The 23,305-nt window shown below is 36.5% G+C and overlaps 1 protein-coding gene across 7 annotated transcripts in view; it reads right to left on the bottom strand.

Annotated features, from left to right (window-relative positions):
- The window catches only part of RAPH1 (Ras association (RalGDS/AF-6) and pleckstrin homology domains 1), a 119,722-nt gene that overhangs the window by 38,194 nt on the left and 58,223 nt on the right, over nt 1-23,305 (bottom strand). For all 7 annotated transcript variants that reach the window (XM_027123516.1, XM_027123519.1, XM_027123525.1 and 4 more), the window contains 6 exons: nt 9,596-9,673; nt 8,990-9,149; nt 6,593-6,714; nt 5,358-5,423; nt 3,902-4,045; nt 2,916-3,026 (listed from right to left, as the gene is read on the bottom strand). In XM_027123516.1, the coding sequence (XP_026979317.1) occupies nt 2,916-3,026; nt 3,902-4,045; nt 5,358-5,423; nt 6,593-6,714; nt 8,990-9,149; nt 9,596-9,673 (681 nt within the window). The remainder of the gene's footprint in view (nt 1-2,915; nt 3,027-3,901; nt 4,046-5,357; nt 5,424-6,592; nt 6,715-8,989; nt 9,150-9,595; nt 9,674-23,305) is intronic.

The raw sequence follows: 23,305 nt of genomic DNA, 5'->3' as shown, positions 1-23,305 counted from the left end.
TCAACTAATATGCAAGAAGCTAAAAAATAAGACTATAACACTGCACCCTGTTACTTCCATGATTATCATGTATAACATCCTTCTATTAATAACAGTGTTTGAGAAGTTCATATTCATACTCCATCCCTAAATCCTAACCATTTTTTTCCTTCCCACCTAACATATTAAATTACTTTGCCTCATTTCTCAAGGGATGAAAATTTAGACCTGGCTAAGCTGAGCTCTATTCCAACAATTGTTGTGGTATATATTTTTTAAAAACACAGGTTTCCTTTAAGATACTTAATTATACACGCATACGTATGTGTCCCAAGTGTGTACCTCTTTCAGATAATACATCAACATATATCTTATTTATTTCTACATTGTCAAATTTCATGAATAAGCTCTTCCCTTATTTTTATTATCTTAAAAAAAAAACCTAATTACCAAATGGTGTGTTTTATTACCTCCTACAAGTGTGTATATATTTCCTGTATCCTGCATGTCACTGGAAGGACTCAGACTCAGTCATTAAAGCTCAAAGCTGATGAAAGGGATCAGGCCCTACAAATATTTACATTTGCATTTGTGTAGACCCTGTGTGGCAGCACTTTTTGGTTTGTTTGTCAGAACTCAAACGCTCAAGAATAAAACACTTACATAGGCAAAATCTAGTGTAGACTTACAAGAAAGAAAGACATATCTTAAATACGAATAGTTGAGTGGTCTCAGGCAAATTGATCCCTTAAACCTCAGTTTCCACATCTGGAAAATGGGGACTCTAGACCAGACTTGTGAGATGGACATGTCCAGTGCTTCTAGTGCAGCACCTTCCACCCTGGAGTTCTTCAGTAAATGGTGGCCATTATTTTTACTATTATTTGCACCCAGTGGTATGGTGTTTTTTTCAGTTCAATACATTAAAATTTCTAGATATAAATAGGTAGGCAATATAAATACATAAATTTAGCTTAACCGACTTAACTAAAAGCAAATACGAAGCATATAAATCATTATTATAAAAACAAACAAGAAAACCCTTAGAACAAAAATATTCTTAACCTAAGAATTCTATGAGCTGCAAAAAGGATTAAAGTACTAGCCAGTGGTCCTACTTACTTCTGGCCCTAACAGACACTGTTGATTGCCTTCCCCACAGCTAACTCCTCCTCTCTACCCCTTTTCTGATAGAACCCCAATTTGTTTGGATGTCTACCCCTCACCTCAGAGAGCAAATTCTGACTAGTGTAAACCAAAAACGGTGGCTTTGTTCCCTGCCAGTGATTGGTGTAAGAGTGGGCATGTACTCCGGGCCAACGGCCCTCAAAGGGAGGGCTGTTAGAAGAACTCCTGGGAAATATTTCTTTCCTCTTAAAAAAAGACATACAGGGAAAAACAGTCCCTCTTCCTCTGCTGGATTTTGCTGGGTCAAATGGCAGTGGCCATTTGTGACTGAGGTAAGTCGGTCTGAGAATAAGCTGATACGCAGCTTATGAAACTCCATACGCAGAAGATGGAACAGGGAAAGATGGAAAGAATGTAGGTTCTCACTGACAACTTTGAGCCACTGAAATAACTTCTTACTGTCTCCATGTTATGAGACCCCCAAATAACTTTTATTTATATTGATATTTACCTTATAAGAAATTAAAGCTGAGAAAAAGTTAAATATAAGAGTATACAAATACACATTCCACTACCCAGGGGAGCAAAGATATCATCACATGTCATGTAACCTTTTAGAAAACTCCATTATACACTTGTGAGAGAATGAGAGTATAAAAGGCAAAAAACATCTTAGCATTATTAGAAGAATAACATTGACATCACAGGTCCCTTTACAGGGTCTCAGGGACTCCAGGGGACCCTAGACCTCATTTTGAAAACTGCTGGATTAAGCTACTTTATACTGACTTTTAAAAAATTATTTGCTACTGTAACTAAGTGATATAGGGTATTCTCCAAAAACAATCACTTAATAAAGGGCTACCATTATAATCCACCTAACTTTATCAAAGCAATCAAAACTCTACCCCCAAATCCTAAACCACCTCTTCAAACCCAACTGACAATTCTCAGACAAAAGCAAAATCAAATGATGATATAAATATGTAGACCTAAGTAGTTACCATGGGGCTACTGAGAAAATGAGAAAACGTAATGAGAAAAACGTAATCATCCCCATAATTATCCTGAACTTTTTAATGTTACCTTTTCCTAATGTTCCAATAGATCACTAAAAATGTCAGTTCTCAAAAGTACAGATATGATGAGTATGAGAAACTCAAAAGTTTGGATATAGGGGGAAAAAAATCACTAAAAACAGCTTAGATGGATCATAATACATGCGTGGGCTATCAGAGCCATAGTTCAGGAGAAAAGGGAGACGAGAATTATTTCTGGACCAGATGAGAACCAGCCCACTTTGAACTCGGGCTCTGTTGGTTCTGCTGAGTTAGTACCGGAAAAGAACCCTTCCCGCCACATATGGCTCTGATCTAAGTCTTCCTAAACTAAGCCAGCTATTAAATGAGAGTCTCAGATTTATAATCTAATCCATTTTATGTATTATGACTCAAAGCTTACAATTCAGTATCCATTTCCTAGTGTCATCACTCTAACTAGGGTCAGCTGTGGGAGAAGCACAGGCTTTCCTTCCTTCCCTCCTTCCTTCATTTATTTATTGGCCACGATGCACAGCTTGTGGGATCTTAGTTCCCCGTCTAAGGATTGAACCCAGGCTCCGGGAGCTGAAAGCGCTGAGTCCTAACCACTGGACCACCAGGGAATTCCCTTTACCATTCCTTTAAAAACCTATACAGAAAAAAGCAAAAATAGGACACTCGATGGAGATCCAAACTATTTTAAGATGTCCAATAACCCCCTCTATGTCTAACATCAATTAAAATTCCTAAAAAGAGATATATGTTTACCTTGAGCACCAGACAGTAGTCTGTAGGTGCTTTGTATTTATTCCGATAATCCTGTCCATAGTAAACATTGACGTGGTCCAGCTGCAGAAAGCACACCAGATCCCGAGACACCTGCGGAAAAAACACCCGAAAGACTGAATTAACAGTAATGTGTAAACAAGCAGATATCACTAGTAACAGCTTCTAACTGAGAATCAAACTTTACCAAGTAGAAATTATTGCTATTTTGCAGAAGACAAGACAGTGAGATTCTCTGCAGATGCTTCGTCTTTAAATCCATGATGCAACAAAAAAGGCAGTCTGTTTCACTTACTGTCTTGCCATTCATAAGGAACAATGACTTGCTTGGAAAGGATGGCACTTTAAAGAGACTTTAAATATAGTATAGTATTTATATTAAATACAATATAGTATGATAGAGCTCTCTGGAAAGAACAAGAGATATCATGTAGCTCAGTGCCTGTAGTGCATATCTCAAGTACAGCAATTCTCAAGTCAGGGTTCCTCGCCAGTTAAACAGGGGCGACAACATGTACCTCTCAGGATGGTGGTAAACACTGGATGAGATTACCCTGTAAAGATCTTCTGCAGTGCTGGGCCCCCAGTAAGCACAGAAGTGACAGCTACTACGGGGGCCCTTAGCAGAAGCACATTACCTAAGCAAGGCTGAAACGCCTGTAATCCTAGAAAGGTATTCTCCCCCGAACAATAACAAGCAAAAATGACTGGCAGAAGCTCCAAAAATAAGAAATAAAAGCATGATTTCAAATTTGCCAGGAGAATCGAGATGGGCCCAACTAATGAGCAGAGAGTGAACATTTTCAGGTTTCTTCTTTCTTATAATAGATCAATAAACAAAGCAATGTTTTGTGTGTCGTACATGAGCTGAAACAAATCAGAGCCTAGATCACCTTATTAGCATGCTCACTACAAATTAAAATCAATCAGCATAATAAGGAAGCTAAAAGTCATAAGAAGGGACGCACCTTTGCTTTTCCTTTAGGGACATAGTAAATACCAGATGCTCGCAAGAGAAAATAACGCTTTTTCCAGGACTTCTTGCCATCATCTTTCAACCAAAGGACTCCCTCAATTTCTGGTACAGTTACAGAACTTCCACAAAAACACTCCTAAAAGAAGAAGATGATTTGGAAAGACACGATCCTTAGATTCTCAGAACAAAGTTGTGTTTACCCCTGTGAAATGCATGACACTGTGATTAAACCAAAATGCCTCTGTATAAAAACCATGCTGCTAATTTTACCTCAATTAGAACTTTCTGTTCTAAACATTACATGGCTTTACTCTGGAACGACTATGGCAAGCCCTAAGAACTTTTACCTAACATTGTTTTGAGGAAACTAAGGTGAAATGTCAACTGAGTTGCATATAAAAGTACTTAAATGCATTTATAAACAGCATAGTTACACTAAATTTAATCAAAGTGTCAGAGCTAACATAAACATTAGACTTTATTTTTCTCCAAATTAACAACACATTTCGATTAGCTGTACGTTAAATAGGAATATATTTTAAAAGAAAGCAACATGCTAAATGAATGATTACACTTTCACAGTTTAAAAACTATCAATGTATCAAAACTTCTAAAACAAGGAATATTTAATACTAGGTTGAAAGGAATATAAACAAACTCAAAATTCTGGATTCTAATGTCTATACTTAGATAAAAATTTAATTTAAAGATCAATCATGTATTTAGTAAAGGAAAAGTAGAAATCCTCACTAAACTTGAACACATGAAGGTGAATTAATTTCTCTCTCCCCAAAACAAAAAAAACAATTAGGAATTATGAAGAGTACTTTTCTTAATTATAGCTATAGCATCCCTATGAAAAGCTTAGTGCTGATCTTCATCTTCCTAATAGCCTTGTTGCTAAATAAGAGTTTATTCAGATTTTCAAACATACTAATGTCGACCTTAGTTCTCTAAAATCAGCAAAAACCAAAAATTCAATTATGTTTGAATTTGTTTTATTACTCTTCAAAATAAAGAGATGTATATATATTTTTAAAAAGAATCATTATGATTTTTAAAATTATTTGAGTTATTTTAGGCCAAGGTTTGAAATATTTTGTAAGTAGCTAACTATACTCAAATTTCTCTCTGGGTAAGCAGATAAAACAGTACAATCACATCCTTCATGACCAGCCTTTTCTCCCACTTGTCAGCTACTAAAAGCTCATAACTCCTTTTAGCCCACTAGTACACTGCCTGGCAAAATAATAAGTTTTACAAGGTTCTTCGGTGTTCTAATGTTCACACAGCTGAACTCTCTCCAACAGGCTATGGAAGAAAATAGGCTTCCCTATTTACGATTGTAATTATAAATATAGAGCACTGACATTCTGGACTTCAAAAAAGGTGCTTAATATTTGAAATATAATGTGCAGGAAAAGGGGAAGGAGGGAAGGAAGTCATACCTCCAACAGCACTTCTTTGTTTCTATCTGCCATCTCAGCTGTTTCCTTTTTTCCCAGAAGATAATTCTGGAAAAATGAATAGATGAAAGTTAAAGGATAAACCCACTCTGCTATTCCCTTGGCACAGGTATGTATATGATTTCTTCTAGAGACACAGAAACCCTGTGTTGATTCCTGCCTACACAGAGTGAGGGGAACACCCCTTTGAAAAGCAACCTGTTCGTGGGATCTTCACGGAAATGCTTAACACTGACCTCCTCCTTACCTTATCCATTTATCTTGAATTATTCCGTAAACTGCCCTCCCCCAAATCCTGAGGTGATATTACATGCAACAGCTAGCAAATATGTTTTTGTATATCTAATGAAAGCTACACTTACAGGACCTTAAAGGTTTACAAATTATTAAGTACAACAAGTAAGGCAAATTACCTTAAAATATGCTGAGTTTAACTGATCCAGATGGAGAAAATTTAATCTAAATCCCAAATTCTCTGAGGCTACCATGATCTCATTTGCTTGACTCAACTAAAATTTGAATTCTAATTATCAGCCTTATGAAACATTTTTTCACAATCATCCATAAAAAGATCTGTTGGTATTCCCAAATGTGTATTCTTCACTAAAAATATCCAGTAAAGATGTTTCATGATTAAGCTGCCTGAAGGATAACTATTCAATAACTTTAACACTGCTACTATTTTTCTCATTACTACTTTTTATAGTGGGGCTGTTTTCTCTCACCTATTGATTTTTATAAAATATTTGGGTATTAGGAAGGATTAACTCAAATATTATTTTGGAATAAGCAAAGATACTAAATAGATAAAGGTAACATATATTAGAATGTGGAACCATTTACAATCAAGGTTACTGGGTTTTCAAAAAAATAAAATAAATCAAAGTGTCAACTGGATAAATGACAAAAGTAGAGAAACTTAAATATGCAAGTACTTTCCTTTGAGGGATAAGGAACTCACCAAATAAACAGCTCAAAACGGCTCTGAATTAGAGAGAACAGAAACCTGGTAACCCCCTGGAGGTAATCCTGCTTCTCCAAAGGCTCATCCCATCTGGCTCTGCAGAACTGGCAACTTCTTTGAGGCCTGCCACCTGGGCAGTAGTGAATGCTCCAACTGGGTGGTTACCAATCTTTTAACTCTATTAACTTAGCAGTCAGAGAATTATATAATATGAACATTTAAGAATCCTGACCTCTGTAAGCTATAGTCTCACCTGTGGGTTTTTGAAAAGTGCATATTTTTCTATACGCTCCATAAATATAAGCTTGTTTTGGCTATCTCTTGTCCAATTCAGAAGATTTTCAACCAAGTTTTCATGGTCTTCAAAGATTCTCTCTGTCCCAAAATAAAATATCAGTATTTTGTTAGTATTCATCAGAACTGCATAAAAGACAAGAAACCTTGTGAAGTAATTCACAGCAAAACCCTTAACTGACACCCCTGAGAGATTATCTAGTCTTCCCTCTATTTTCAAATAAGGAAACATGCCCTCGTGGTGTTAAGTGACTTCAGCAAAGGTCACACAGCTGCTACATGGAAGGATCAGGACTAGAATCTAGGTCTTCTGACTTCAAGGTCTTCTTCAGCCTTCAGCCTTTGCCCATCCCACCCTTAAAAAAAATCCAACATGCGGGCTTCCCTGGTGGCGCAGTGGTTGACAGTCTGCCTGCCGATGCAGGGGACACGGGTTCGTGCCCCGGTCCGGGAAGATCCCACATGCCGCAGAGCGGCTGGGCCCGTGAGCCATGGCCACTGAGCCTGCGCGGCTGGAGCCTGTGCTCCGCAACGGGAGAGGCCACAACAGTGAGAGGCCCGCGTACCACACACACACAAAAAAAACACCAACATGTTAGTTACATTTCATAAATTCTGGTATTAAGTGCTTCTAACAGCATTCATTTCTTGTCATTCAAAAAATTTCCAAGATGAGTTCTTCTTTGATCTATGAGTTTTGTTTAAATTTAAACAGAGATGTATTTTCTAATTTCCAAATTAGGAATCAAAGAACTTGTCCTATATATTGAACATATGTTCAAATAACATATTCTAGAGATAATGATTTTTTGAAATTTCTTGAGAGCTGCTTATAACCTCATACCAGAATCAATTTTTAGAAATACTCCATTTCTGCCTGTAAAGAATGCATATTTTCCTGTTATTAGTGTTCTAAATATATCTATATTCATTTTTGTCTGCTTGATTATACTGATCACTGAAAAGATTCTTAGATGAAAAGTTTCTACTATGAAGGTAGACTTGTGAATCTCTCCTGGTAGTTCTGTCAACTTTTGCTTTATAAATTTTAATGCTATTATTAGATAAAATTTAGAATGATTATACCTGCCTGATGAAGATGTATGGTTCTCTTTATCTCTAGTAATGCATTTTGCTTAAAGTTTATTTTGCCTGATAATAACATAGTTAATATTATCTTTCTTTTGGTTAGTGTCTTTCCACATTCCTTTTACTTTGAATCTTTCTGTGTCTTTAGGTAAAAGGTCTTTTGTAAACAGCAAACACTTGCATTTTGTTCATTCATCCTTTCTAATAATCTCTGTTGTTTAATTGAATGATTTACATTTGTCATAGTTTGTTTCCACCATCTTATTTTGGGCTCTTAGTAGTCCCTTGTTTTCTTTTCTTTTATTCATTCACCAAGTACTGAATGACTACATATTATATTTGAATCACTGTGCCAAATATGATTAAATGATAGTTATGGATCTTTAACTATGGCCATGGAAATATTCTAAAAACTATCATCCAAACATTTTCTGTGTATGGTGACACTATATCTATGAACTCAAACCTTTCTAATTCTCTAAGAATAGTTATAGGGAAGTATTATTAGAATACATGTTTATACATATTAATAAACTTCTAACTTATGGTTTGGTTTTGGGGGTTGTGTATGTGTGTTCTGAAAGAAAAGTGTTAATAATTAAGTTTTTATTTCTCTGGAAACTGCTGTGAAATATTTAAAGATATCATAGGTAGTAAGAGCAATGCAAATACATTTTTTAAACAAAATAGCAAGTTGAAATTGATTACTGATTGAATAAAGCCTAATAAAATAATTATTGCGAGGTTTCTGTAATCACACAATATTACAAAAAGAACACTTTTTAAAAGAGTCAAAGATGATATAAAAAATGAGGGATTTTTAAAGTTAGAAAACACCATAACAAACTACAAAACATAGGAAACTAAGACTTAGTACATCTAGCTAAAAATAAGATGTGCTTTATGTTTCCCCTGAAAGTCAAATGGTGGTATAAAGACTTCAGTACAAATGTGAATAAATGTAATGGTCTTTAGTAAGTGTGTTCAATATATTTGGTTCTTATTTGAAGGGAAAAGAATATTTTGTTACTTAAAAAAAGAGAACAACTTTGTTCTGGCCAAAAAAAAATCTAAAGTGAACTGGAAATGATACTGCACTCAAAGAAATGTCAAAACACTTGGGGGGAAAAAAACAATGTAAAAAGGCCAGGGTTATATAATAGAAAAAAAATACAGTATAAAGATGTCTCAAGTTGCTTTTATCAACATGAAAACTGTTGAAATTACATAGAAATTAAAAAGTAATTATAGCAATGATACTACTAACCCATTTGTAACTCAGAGATGGTTTCCACCAGAGACCAGTCTAAACTATAACCACAGTGAGATTTGTCCATCAGGTTGTCCAGCACTTGTCTCACTGTCTGCCTCTCATCCACCATCATTGTTTTAGAACTATCGTCAGACATGTGGACTCTAATCACCAGCTATAATAGGAAAAAAGGAAATTAAATACAAACCAAAAAACAGGCATTCTAGAAATTTCTTCCAATATTGAGTAATGTTCTGAGTAATGTCCTTAGCTAAAATATAAATTAAAACACAAATAATGATTTATTATGCAAGAAAAATACTCTAAAATTAGGTATTAGATAACCTAACTAAATAAATTTAATGCATTTTTAAAAATTAAAATAACAGGTAAGATTATAATAAGACTATTTTGTTTTACCCTTTTAGAATTTAAAACCAGAAAGGTACTTCTTTTATAATGCATTTTATCCACAAAAAAATACATGTGAAAAATGTATTTGAAAGAAATACCCCTCTATAGCTTGCTATATCTTAGAGCTACGTTACATAAACAAGGCAATTCTTCATAAATCCGTAAAACAGATAAAAATCCCAAACCAAGAAAAAGCCCAAATATCACCTTTTTCACTTGTGCCTCTTTAATTTTCTCTAGGGCAACTCTGATCTTCTCAGCTTTCAATTTTGCTGCCTGTTCTTCCTGTGAACACAAAGCACTTCAGATAAACTAATGCTAAAATAATGAGAATTATTTGAGAAGTCTTTTTATCCTTAAGGATGCTGCTAAAATTAAATTTCAGTGAGAATATAACTTCACACACTTATATAGAACACAATTTAAAAATAACCGTGTTCACAAAGTGAGAGCAGACATATTATAAAGGAACATTTTTTAAGATGCAGACTTGAAGATCTCTTATAATAAGACTAGATTTTCATATTCTAGTGATGTAGTAATTTAATTTTAATTTAATCCAACAGTTTAATTCTCAACTGTCAATCTGAAGCAGATAAATTTCAGGTTTCAGGATAGGGAAAACATGAGGGTATCTGTGGGTCTGCCAGTGACTCTGAATTTATACCCCCTCCAAAGTACAGGCAATTTTTTGCACAGTAATGTTCTGTCCTGTTATACTGAAAACATATCATCATCACAAAAATAGCAAAAAACCAGTATCAATTTATCTCTTTGCAGCCATACAAAAATACTTAATAAAAAATGTAGGTATGTTCATATTAATATACAAATACAAATAGAGGAGGCTGCATTAAATTCTTAGGTTTTACTCTGCTTTGGAGCAATCACACAATATAATCAATGTCTCGCGTCTTTAAATGCAATTTTGTTTTTATTAATTCATGGATAAAAGTTCTTAAAATACTAATATAATTTTCCAAATATTTAACTTACAGTAATTTCTACTTTATAAAATTTAGATTACAAGTAGTAATAAAATAAAACTATACTTAAAACATTTGCCTATTTTCTCCTAGAACAACATATAGTACTGTAACACTGGTACTTACCTGTACTTTCCAGCAATAGGCCATAGTACACTGTAGCATTAATCTCCAATTGAAAAAGACTCATGTAAGTAAACCTTTGCTTATAATAAAGGATTCCTTTTTAATTCTAAGCTTTTGGTTGCTCTAGCAAATATCTAAAATACCTAAGAAAAACATAAAATGCCATATTATATATTTCTTTACTTAATATGACTTTAAAAAAAAAAGCGAGAAACCTATTTACATCAGCCAAACTTTATCTGCTCTGGATTGTGATTAAAAACCACAATCCATGTGTTATTCTTCGTTAAAAAGCTAAAGTTTCTAGGGCAAAAAACCAAAAACTCAATTCATTTAATAGATTCTTCCCTGTTCTCCTAAATTCTGTTGGCTTCCTTATTTTTTAACTGCTTCTCTTTCCATTTCACACTCTAGGCTGACTCCCCTCATTTCAAGCTTAGTATTTACTACTCTGTGGAACAGAGAAGAAAACAGTGGTTAGGAAGGACAGTGGGTTTGTTTGCCAGAAATCTGATCCATTTCAATGAAAGCAGTCAGTGAATTAACATAATAACTAAGGTCTGGAAATACTATCTGTAAACCCAATTAGACACAGAACAAAGAATTGCATTTTAACAATGGAGAGGAGTAAGATAAGACTTGATTCTTAGATATACTCCTCTGATTAAAAGATTAAATCATCCTACCTCCGCCTGTATGCAAATAAACAAATTACAGAATTATAAAATATGTTGACTGTATATTTTAACATAAGATACATTTTTTTTTCTTTTTAAAGCAGGCTATAAAATGAGAAAACTAGACTACTGTCATTAAAACTCTCATTAAAATGCGCAGGCTTCCCTGGTGGCGCAGTGGTTGAGAGTCTGCCTGCCGCATCATGCAGGGGACACGGGTTCGAGCCCTGGTCTGGGAAGATCCCACATGCCACGGAGCGGCTGGGCCCATAAGCCATGGCCACTGAGCCTGCGTGTCCGGAGCCTGTGCTCCGCAACAGGAGAGGCCACAACAGTGAGAGGCCCGCGTACTGCAAAAAAAAAAAAAACAACAAAACAAAAACCAAACAAACTCTCAGCCTCTAGAATTCTGTGTCTTAGAGAAACAAAATCATTATTAAATTACCAAACCCTATGTGTTTCTGATGAGTGGAGCACTATTCTATACAGGAATTCTAAGTACTAGCATTTTCCAGCGGTTTTTATTAAATCAGTTATTTCATCATATTTTGGAAGATAAAGAGGGAAGCAGAAGTTTTATGAGTGTTTTCTCAATGGGATAATGATTGTATGTTCTTCATGGCTCATTTGCCACATCCTTATATTGGTATAAATGGCTGCTATAAAGAAGAAAAATTTACCAAGGCATAATTTTGAATTTCACTTCATATTTCTGAAAAGCAAATTTAAATCTCAAAGTCTGAAGAGGAAAAACTGATAGTATCAATGCTTTGTGTATCTGGAACATAAACATGAGCTTCTAAAAGGCCAAATTCTTTTATGATATTATGATTGATCTGCATAAGTTAAAAAACGTTTAGAAGATTTCCTCAAAGCCAAATAACATTTTTAAGAAAAAGAGAATATTCAAGAGAATGAGAAGACAAGCCATAGACTAGGGGAAAATATTTATCAGACACATCTGATAAAGGACTATTATCCAAAATATACAAAGAATTTTAAAGCTCAACAAGAAAATGAACAACCCAATTTAAAAACTGGGCCAAAAACCTGAACAGAACTCACCAAAGCTTACACAGATGGCAAATAGCCTGTGAAAAGATGCTCATGTCATATGTCATTAGAGAACTGCCATCGTTGTTTTAATTTAAACAACGATATACCACTACACACATATTAGAATGGCCCAAATCCAAAACACTGAAAACATCAAATGCTGGTGAGGTTGTGGAGCAACAGGAACTCTCAGTCATTGCTGGTGGGAATGCAAAAGGGTACAGCCACTTTAGGAGATAGTTTGGTGGTTTCTTACAAAACTAAACATGCTCTTACAATATTCCAGTAATCAAGCTCCTTAATATCTACCGAAATGAGATGAAAACTTACCTCCACCCCAAAACCTGTGCACAGATGCTTATAGCAGCTTTCTTTATAACTGCCAAAACTTGGAAGCAACCAAGATATCCTTCAGTAGACAAATGGATAAACTGTACTACATCCAGACCATGGAATATTATTCAGTGCTAAAAAAAAGATGAGCTATCAAGCCATGAAAAGACATGGAGGAACCTTAAATGCACATGACTAAGTGAAAGAAGCCAACCTGAAAAGGCTACATATTGTATGATTCCAACTATATGACATTCTGAAAAAGTAAAACTATGGAGACAGTAAAAAGATTAATGGCTGTCAGAGGTTAGGGAGAGGGAGGGATGAATAGGTGGACTACAGAGGATTTTTGTGGGAGTGAAACTACTCTGTATGATACTATAATGATAGCTACACATCATTACGCATTTGTCCAAAGCCATAGAACGTACAACACCAAGACTGAACCCTAATGTAAACTATGGACTCTGGGTGATAATAATGGTCAACACTTGTTCATCAATTATAACAAACGTACCACTCTGGTGGGGGATGTTGATAATGGGGAAGCTATGTACGTGTGAGGGCAAGCGGTATACTGGAAACCTCTGTACCTCCTTCTCAATTTTATTGTGAACCTAACACTGCTCTTAAAAAATAGTCTATTCAAAAATGGAATATAAAAATTTAAATATAGCATTCTGATATTGGTTATAAACACCAAAACAGTATTTTCATACTCCCATTTTATTATTATATTATTTACCAAATACAATAGAATACAACCACTGCTATCTTTTGAAGCAGTGACAAAAAGTCATTCAATTGTAAGATTAATTTAAACTCCCAGATCAGTTTCTGCTCCACAGGCTAAAAAGTTGACACATAGGAAGAAAGGATTAAAGAAACAAGAGAAACAACCAATTAACATACATTAAACCAATCAGATTTCCTAGCCATCAATAAGAAACCATTTTTATGTAGAGCAGCCAGGTGGGCCTATTTTAACATCCAAACTCAGCTATTCTTCCATTTGCTCAAAATACTACTCTTAATAAATACATAAATTGGTCAAATTTGAATTTAAGAACTGTGTGCTTAATTTCAACCTAGGCAAATTTTAGTTTATTCTTCTCCAGTTTATTAGCAAGGATAATCAATCCCTGCTAGAAGCTGTTAGAAGAAACAATTGATCAAAATACCTCTAACTATTAGAGTCTGAATGTCACTGGAGCAAAACTGGAAATAAAAATATTTGTATCAAATTGCAAGATTCATAGTATTTTATACTTCCCATGGGTAATATGCTCTTCCTCAGAAAGTTGGCTTGTATTTACTATATTTAGGCTAGAATCGTACTTTTAACCATAACAACCATAGAAAGGAAGAAATTGTTTTAAGCTCAGAGTGCTGTGCAATACAGGAAAGGTCAATAAATCTTTGCTGATGTGTTTAGATTATATACTTAGAAGACATCTAATAGTTTACTTATTTAGGCAAGGTAAATCTCTGTTCAATGTCTGCAGGCCAAGTTTAATACAAAGAACAAAGCTTTATTCATCCCATCTTCTCTTCTGTTTGTTAAAGTTGACAAACTCAGGTAGGTCTTAAGTTTTCTGCCCCTTATCTTTGGGCTATCCCTTTGTTCACACTGTTTGTCTCACAACCATCCTTAACATAAGTAAAAGATACCTCACACATATAACAACTTAACTTTCTCTCCTACCCCTTCCCTTAAAAGGGCAAGAGACAACCTATTTTTCCACCTGAAAAACTCCTGTGTGGCTATCAATAACCATCAAATGCCAAGCCTCCTCAAATTTACATAAAGGACAAAAACTCCGTTAAGATCTTATGATTAAATGAAAGCCAATGCTGTGGTTACAAAGTGTTACAGCATTCTCTTCATGTTACAGCATTCTCTTCAGCGTAAAAATTAGAATACTTACAGAAAGAGTTACAGTTGCAAAGAACTGGCTAGTGAATTCCTTCAGCTAAGAAATTATTAAGGCTTTGTGGGTTCGGAACCAATAGGATTGAAATTAAGGAGCTGAAGAGTAGTTAGCAGTTTCTTTGAGGTCCAGTTTGTGTCACAGATTACAATAAAGTTGTGTAAATTAAAATGATTCAAAGAAAACTTGGAGTGATGAACAGTTTAATGCCCACAAAATGTTCTATTCTATAAAACTGCTTAGAGCCAAAATAATAATAGTAACAACTAGTCTACTTCCCCCTGAAGAAATCACGAAACAGATTCTCTCACTAAGAAGAGAACTAATATTAACTGAACACCTACTTGCCACACACTACAAGGCATGTATCTCATCTAATTCTCAATAATGCAGGGGCTAACATTATTATTATTATGTCCACTGAACTAATTAAGGCCCAGAAAGACTTATCTTTCAAAGATCATACAGGCAGTTACCAAGTGAATAACTACTTGCTCTTTCTACCATGTCACAGTCCCTTTTGTCCTTAAGGATTATAGCATACATACACTTTGGGGATAACAGTAAATAAAAACTGCTTATCAAAAACAAAAGACTTTCAGTAATATAAAAGCATTTTTACAACTTCTCTGAAGCAAAGAAAAGGGTGATTAACAGTACAGCAGTCCTTGAAACCTCGATGGTCACTAGAGGACCATTCTTTTACATGACAGATGTTTGTCGAGACTGTCCAGGCTTGGGCTTGAGTGCCGGGGATACAGAGCTCCTGCTCTCATGGAGCTTACATTTAACGAGAGACAAGAAAGAAACAGGTATGAGATAAGTCAGTTAGTGGTCAGTTCTATGAAAAAAAATAAAATAAAGCAGGTTAAAGGAGTAAAGAGTGAAAAAATGCATTATTTCAGGAGGTCAGGGAAGGCCTTTCAAATGGTACCCAGAGACTTAAGGGCATCAGATCAGCAATGTGTCTTTTGCCCACTGCTCCCATTTATGGCAAAATAGTCCTGTGCTGGCACTAATGCTGCTCCTAGAAGAAATAGGTTGGCATTGTTTTTGCAGAGGCTCCTGGCTCAGAACTGTATAATGGGGTAGTTATTTCATTAACAGTGATATAATGACAACTGGATTGGGGATGGAAACAAACAAACAAAGCATTCTTTTTGCATTCTTGGCCTAAGCAGTGTTACTGTGTTCATTTTACTGTGTTCTAACTACCCAGTGTTACAAAGTCCTAGTTTGGAAAAGTGCAGGTCAGAGGTGAGTCAGTAACTGGGACACCATGCTTTTGGGTAAGGGGAACCAGACTGCCACACAGGTGGTATGAAAGAGGTATAAACTCAACTTAGCTTCAAAACAGCCACATGCTCTGGTAGAGGGCACTGACATCGAGAGGTCCCTGTGGCTCTGGTTATCTAGGAGTTTCTGCCACCTCGTCCTTGACTCCATCCCCCACTCCACCCTAAACGTTTAGGTTCTATGCTACTGAGTCACCTTCCTGATCAAATGTCTTGTTGTATAAAAGCAGGGCAGTATATAGAGGTAGCTAGAGTCAGATGTTGGCCACATACACCAGTAATGCCAGCACTTGGATCTGAGTAGCGATGGCTCTGACGCTGCAGTGAGTATCAACATCTCTTGGGCAAAGGGAGATGAGAAGTTACTGCCTGCATTTTTTCCAAACTTGCAAACACCTTACTCTCCCTGTTATAGGAACTCTGTTCTGTTCACTGCCCTATCTCAAGGGTTGTAAACAGTGTCTGGCACATAATAGGTATTCAGTAAATATTTGTTGAATGAAGTTATTCTCTTCAATAGATTCTCACTGCATTTAGCGGGGGGCGGGGGGGGGGGAACTCCTCAGTGTGCCTTGAATGATCTGATTCCTGTCTACCTCTCCAAACCTAAATCAAGATACTCATATCTTCATTCAACTACTCAACTACTGTGGCTCCAGCAACATAGTGTTTCTTCAACTTCTCAAACATGCCAAGCTTTTTTCTCCCTGGACCTCTCTACTTGGAACATTTCCCTTCACCCTCAAGCTGGCTTCTTTTCATCCTTCAAGCTTTACATTAAATATCACCCCTTATAAGGGCCTTTGCTGATGTTACCATCTAAAGGAAATGTAGCCCTAATCCTCCCCCCAGTATTCTCTATTACTTACCTTGTTTCCTTCATAGCACTTAACATGATTTAGAGTTTGTTTACATGCTTGCTTGTAAACGTTTTTTATCTATATTCCTAAATAGACTGTGAGCTGCTGAGGGCAGGGACGATGTCCACTTCATACAAAATTATTGTATATCCCAGCACCTAACGCAGTACACGATTAAACAAATATTTGTTGAATAAATAGGCAATGGAAATGGTAGTATGTTATACTTCATCTGAGAGCAGTATACAAAATGCACTGGAGGAGGGACAGGCAAAAATAGAGACAAGAGTCGTGGCTCTAATAAAAAATACGAGGCTGCTTTAGGGTGGTGGCAATGGGAATGAAATGGATGGGTGGGTGAACTCAACCAATCCTACAGATTATGACAAGCTTATTAAAGCTCTGAGATAATAAGTGACAAGAAAGGCACCAGATGGCTCAAACCTGGGTAAGTGGGAGAGTGGCAGCATTGTGTACAGAAACAGAGGTGTCAAAAGAAGAAAACAGATATAAATTGTGAGGCCCCAGGGAGAGTGTGGTTAAGGAAGCTGAAGACCTGCAGAACTGGAGGTGCTGGTCATCTTCCAGGAAATGTCTGACAGCGACGTCTCAGGAAGAGAGACCTGATCTATTAACAGAGATCCTAGTTGAAGCTATGAGAGTGGATTCCAGAGAGAGAGTGAACAGAGAAGGAAGAGCTAAGAAAAAGGGAAGAATTTTGCTCTTTGCTCTGGTTATAACGTACACGGCTACCATATGCTTAAGATTTCTAAATTTCCCTCATCTTTAAGCTGCTTCTACCCTATTCCTAGATCTCCTTTAGGGAGAGAAACTCAAGCAAAAGAAGGGGTTTTATTGCTGATTCTTTTTTTTTTTTTTTTAACATCTTATTGGAGTATAATTGTTTTACAATGGTATGTTAGTTTCAGCTTCACAACAAAATGAATCAGTTATATATATACATATGTTCCCATATCTCTTCCCGCTTGCATCTCCCTCCCTCCCACCCTCCCTATCCCACCCCTCCAGGCGGTCACAAAGCACCGAGCTGATCTCCCTGTGCTATGCGGCTGCTTCCCACTAGCTATCTACCTTACGTTTGGTAGTGTATATATGTCCATGCCTCTCTCTCGCTTTGTCACAGCTTACCCTTCCCCTTTCCCATATCCTGAAGTCCATTCTCTAGTAGGTCTGCGTCTTTATTCCTGTTTCACCCCTAGGTTTTTCATGACATTTTTTTTTCTTAAATTCCATATATATGTGTTAGCATACAGCATTTGTCTCTCTCTTTCTGACTTACTTCACTCTGTATGACAGACTCTAGGTCTATCCACCTCATTACAAATAGCTCAATTTCGTTTCTTTTTATGGCTGAGTAATATTCCATTGTATATATGTGCCACATCTTCTTTATCCATTCATCCAATGATGGACACTTAGGTTGTTTCCATCTCTGGGCTATTGTAAATAGAGCTGCAATGAACATTTTGGTACACGACTCTTTTTGAATTATGGTTTTCTCAGGGTATATGCCCAGTAGTGGGATTGATGGGTCATATGGTAGTTCTATTTGTAGTTTTTTAAGGAAACTCCATACTGTTCTCCACAGTGGCTGTATCAAGTTACATTCCCACCAACAGTGTAAGAGGGTTCCCTTTTCTCCACACCCTCTCCAGCATTTATCCAGTTTCTAGATTTTTTGATGATGGCCATTCTGACTGGTGTGAGATGATATCTCATTGTAGTTTTGATTTTCATTTCTCTAATGATTAGTGATGTTGAGCATTCTTTCATGTGTTTGTTGGCACTCTGTATATCTTCTTTGGAGAAATGTCTGTTTAGGTCTTCTGCCCATTTTTGGATTGGGTTGTTTTTTTGTTATTAAGCTGCATGAGCTGCTTATAAATTTTGGAGATTAATCCTTTGTCAGTTGCTTCATTTGCAAATATTTTCTCCCATTCTGAGGGTTGTCTTTTGGTCTTGTTTATGGTTTCCTTTGCTGCGCAAAAGCTTTTAAGTTTCATTAGGTCCCATTTGTTTACTTTTGTTTTTATTTCCATTTCTCTAGGAGGTGGGTCAAAAAGGACCTTGCTGTGATTTATGTCATAGAGTGTCCTGCCTATGTTTTCCTCTAAGAGTTTGATAGTTTCTGGCCTTACATTTAGGTCTTTAATCCATTTTGAGCTTATTTTTGTGTATGGTGTTAGGGAGTGATCTAATCTCATACTTTTACATGTAGCTGTCCAGTTTTCCCAGCACCACTTATTGAAGAGGCTGTCCTTTCTCCACTGTACATTCCTGCCTCCTTTGTCAAAGATAAGGTGACCATATGTGCGTCGGTTTATCTCTGGGCTTTCTATCCTGTTCCATTGATCTATATTTCTGTTTTTGTGCCAGTACCATACTCTCTTGATTACTGTAGCTTTGTAGTACAGTCTGAAGTCAGGAAGCCTGATTCCTCCAGCTCCGTTTTTCATTCTCAAGATTGCTTTGGCTATTCGGAGCCTTTTTGTTTCCATACAAATTGTGAAATTTTTTGTTCTAGTTCTGTGAAAAATGCCAGTGGTAGTTTGATAGGGATTGCATTGAATCCGTAGATTGCTTTGGGTAGTAGAGTCATTTTCACAATGTTGATTCTTCCAATCCAAGAACGTGGTATATCTCTCCATCTATTTGTATCATCTTTAATTTCTTTCTTATAATTTTCTGCATACAGGTCTTTTGTCTCCTTAGGTAGGTTTATTCCTAGATATTTTATTCTTTTTGTTCCAATGGTAAATGGGAGTGTTTTCTTGATTTCACTTTCAGATTTTTCATCATTAGTGTATAGGAATGCCAGAGATTTCTGTGCATTAATTTTGTATCCTGCTACTTTACCAAATTCATTGATTAGCTCTAGTAGTTTTCTGGTAGCATCTTTAGGATTCTCTATGTATAGTATCATGTCATCTGCAAACAGTGACAGCTTTACTTCTTCTTTTCCGATTTGGATTCCTTTTATTTCCTTTTCTTCTCTGATTGCTGTGGCTAAAACTTCCAAAACTATGTTGAATAAGAGTGGTGAGAGTGGGCAACCTTGTCTTGTTCCTGATCTTAGTGGAAATGCTTTCAGTTTTTCGCCATTGAGGACGATGTTGGTTGTGGGTTTGTCATATATGGCCTTTATTGTGTTGAGGAAAGTTCCCTCTATGCCTACTTTCTGCAGGGTTTTTATCATAAATGGGTGTTGAATTTTGTCAAAAGCTTTCTCTGCATCTATTGAAATGATCATATGGTTTTTCTCCTTCAATTTGTTAATATGGTGTATCACCTTGATTGATTTGCGTATATTGAAGAATCCTTGCATTCCTGGAATAAACCCCACTTGATCATGGTGTATGATCCGTTTAATGTGCTGTTGGATTCTGTTTGCTAGTATTTTGTTGAGGATTTTTGCATCTATGTTCATCAGTGATATTGGCCTGTAGTTTTCTTTTTTTGTGACGTCCTTGTCTGGTTTTGGTATCAGGGTGATGGTGGCCTCGTAGAATGACTTGGGGAGTGTTCCTCCCTCTGCTATATTTTGGAAGTTTGAGAAGGATAGGTGATAGCTCTTCTCTAAATGTTTGATAGAATTTGCCTGTGAAGCCATCTGGTCCTGGGCTTTTGCTTGTTGGAAGATTTTTAATCACAGTTTCAATTTCAGTGCTTGTGACTGGTCTGTTCATATTTTCTATTTCTTCCTGATTCAGTCTTGGCAGGTTGTGCCTTTCTAAGAATTTGTCCATTTCTTCCAGGTTGTCCATTTTATTGGCATAGAGTTGCTTGTAGTAATCTCTCATGATCTTTTGTATTTCTGCAGTGTCAGTTGTTACTTCTCCTTTTTCATTTCTAATTCTATTGATTTGAGTCTTCTCCCTTTTTTTCTTGATGAGTCTGGCGAATGGTTTATCAATTTTGTTTATCCTTTCAAAGAACCAGCTTTTAGTTTTATTGATCTTTGCTATCGTTTCCTTCATTTCTTTTTCATTTATTTCTGATCTGATTTTTATGATTTCTTTCCTTCTGCTAACTTTGGGGTTTTTTTGTTCTTCTTTCTCTAATTGCTTTAGGTGCAAGGTTAGGTTGTTTATTTGAGATGTTTCCTGTTTCTTAAGGTAGGATTGTATTGCTATAAACTTCCCTCTGAGAACTGCTTTTGCTGCATTCCATAGATTTTGGGTCGTCGTGTCTTCATTGTCATTTGTTTCTAGATATTTTTTGATTTCCTCTTTGATTTCTTCAGTGATCACTTCGTTATTAAGTAGTGTATTGTTTAGCCTTCATGTGTTTGTATTTTTTACAGATCTTTTCCTGTAATTGATATCTAGTCTCATAGCGTTGTGGTCGGAAAAGATACTTGATACAATTTCAATTTTCTTAAATTTACCAAGGCTTGATTTGTGACCCAAGATATGATCTATCCTGGAGAATGTTCCATGAGCACTTGACAAAAATGTGTATTCTGTTGTTTTTGGATGGAATGTCCTATAAATATCAATTAAGTCCATCTCGTTTAATGTATCATTTAAAGCTTGTGTTTCCTTATTTATTTTCATTTTGGATGATCTGTCCATTGGTGAAAGTGGGGTGTTAAAGTCCCCTACTATGAATGTGTTACTGTCAATTTCCCCTTTTATGGCTGTATTTGCCTTATGTATTGAGGTGCTCCTATGTTGGGTGCATAAATATTTACAATTGTTATATCTTCTTCTTGGATCGATCCCTTGATCATTATGTAGTGTCCTTCTTTGTCTCTTCTAATAGTCTTTGTTTTAAAGTCTATTTTGTCTGATATGAGAATTGCTACTCCAGCTTTCTTTTGGTTTCCATTTGCATGAAATACCTTTTTCCATCCCCTTACTTTCAGTCTGTATGTGTCTCTATGTCTGAAGTGGGTCTCTTGTAGACAGCAAATATATGCGTCTTGTTTTTGTATCCATTCACCCAATCTGTGTCTTTTGGTGGGAGCATTTAGTCCATTTACATTTAAGGTAATTATCGATGTGTGTGTTCCCATTCCCATTTTCTTAATTGTTTTGGGTTCGTTATTGTAGGTCTTTTCCTTCTTTTGTGTTTCTTGCCTAGAGAAGTTCCTTTAGCAGTTGTTGTAGAGCTGGTTTGGTGGTGCTGAATTCTCTCAGCTTTTGCTTGTCTGTAAAGGTTTTAATTTCTCCATCAAATCTGAATGAGATCCTTGCTGGGTAGAGTAATCTTGGTTGCAGGTTTTTCTCCTTCAACACTTTCAATATGTCCTGCCACTCCCTTCTGGCTTGCAGAGTTTCTGCTGAAAGATCAGCTGTTAACCTTATGGGGATTCCCTTGTGTGTTATTTGTTGTTTTTCCCTTGCTGCTTTTAATATGTTTTCTTTGTATTTAATTTTTGACTGTTTGATTAATATGTGTCTTGGAGTATTTCTCCTTGGATTTATCCTGTACGGGACTCTCTGTGCTTCCTGGACTTGATTAACTATTTCCTTTCCCATATTAGGGAAGTTTTCAACTATAATCTCTTCAAATATTTTCTCAGTCCCTTTCTTTTTCTCTTCTTCTTCTGGAACCCCTATAATTCGAATGTTGGTGTGTTTAATGTTGTCCCAGAGGTCTCTGAGACTGTCCTCAGTTCTTTTCATTCTTTTTTCTTTATTCTGCTCTGCAGTAGTTATTTCCACTAGTTTATCTTCCAGGTCACTTATCCGTTCTTCTGCCTCAGTTATTCTGCTATTGATCCCATCTAGAGTATTTTTCATTTCATTTATTGTGTTGTTCATCATTGTTTGTTTCATCTTTAGTTCTTCTAGGTCCTTGTTAACTGATTCTTGCATTTTGTCTATTCTATTTCCAAGATTTTGGATCATCTTTACTATCATTATTCTGAATTCTTTTTCAGGTCGACTGCCTATTTCCTCTTCATTTGTTAGGTCTGGTGGGTTTTTATCTTGCTCCTTCATCTGCTGTGTTTTTCTGTCTTTTCATTTTGCTTATCTTACTGTGTTTGGGGTCTCCTTTTTGCAGGCTGAAGGTTCGTAGTTCCTGTTGTTTTTGTGTCTGTCCCCAGTGGCTAAGGTTGGTTCAGTGGGTTGTGTAGGCTTCCTGGTGGAGGGGACTAGTGCCTGTGTTCTGGTGGATGAGGCTGGATCTTGTCTTTCTGGTGGGCAGGTCCCCGTCTGGTGGTGTGTTTTGGGGTGTCTGTAGACTTATTATGATTTTGGGCAGCCTCTCTGCTAATGGGTGGGGTTGTGTTCCTGTCTTGCTAGTTGTTTGGCATAGGATATCCAGCACTGTAGCTTGCTGGTCGTTGAGTGAAGCTGGGTGCTGGCGTTGAGATGGAGATCTCTGGGAGATTTTCGCCGTTTGATATTATGTGCAGCTGGGAGGCCTCTTGTGGACCAGTGTCCTGAAGTTGGCTCTCCCACCTCAGAGGCACAGCACTAACTCCTGGCTGCAGCACCAAGAGTCTTTCATCCACACCGCTCCTTAATTTGGGATGATTCGTTGTCTATTCATGTATTCCACAGATGCAGGGTACATCAAGTTGATTGTGGAGCTTTAATCCGCTGCTTCTGAGGCTGCTGGGAGAGATTTCCCTTTCTCTTCTTTGTTCTCACAGCTCCCAGGGGCTCAGCTTTGGATTT

Source organism: Aethalodelphis obliquidens, unplaced genomic scaffold, assembly GCF_003676395.1.
Source record: "Aethalodelphis obliquidens isolate GAN/ISIS:26980383/991018 unplaced genomic scaffold, ASM367639v1 scaffold2, whole genome shotgun sequence".
NCBI lineage: Eukaryota > Metazoa > Chordata > Mammalia > Artiodactyla > Delphinidae > Aethalodelphis > Aethalodelphis obliquidens.
Note: the sequence above shows the minus strand (reverse complement) of the source record. Positions and strands in the feature narration are given on the sequence as shown.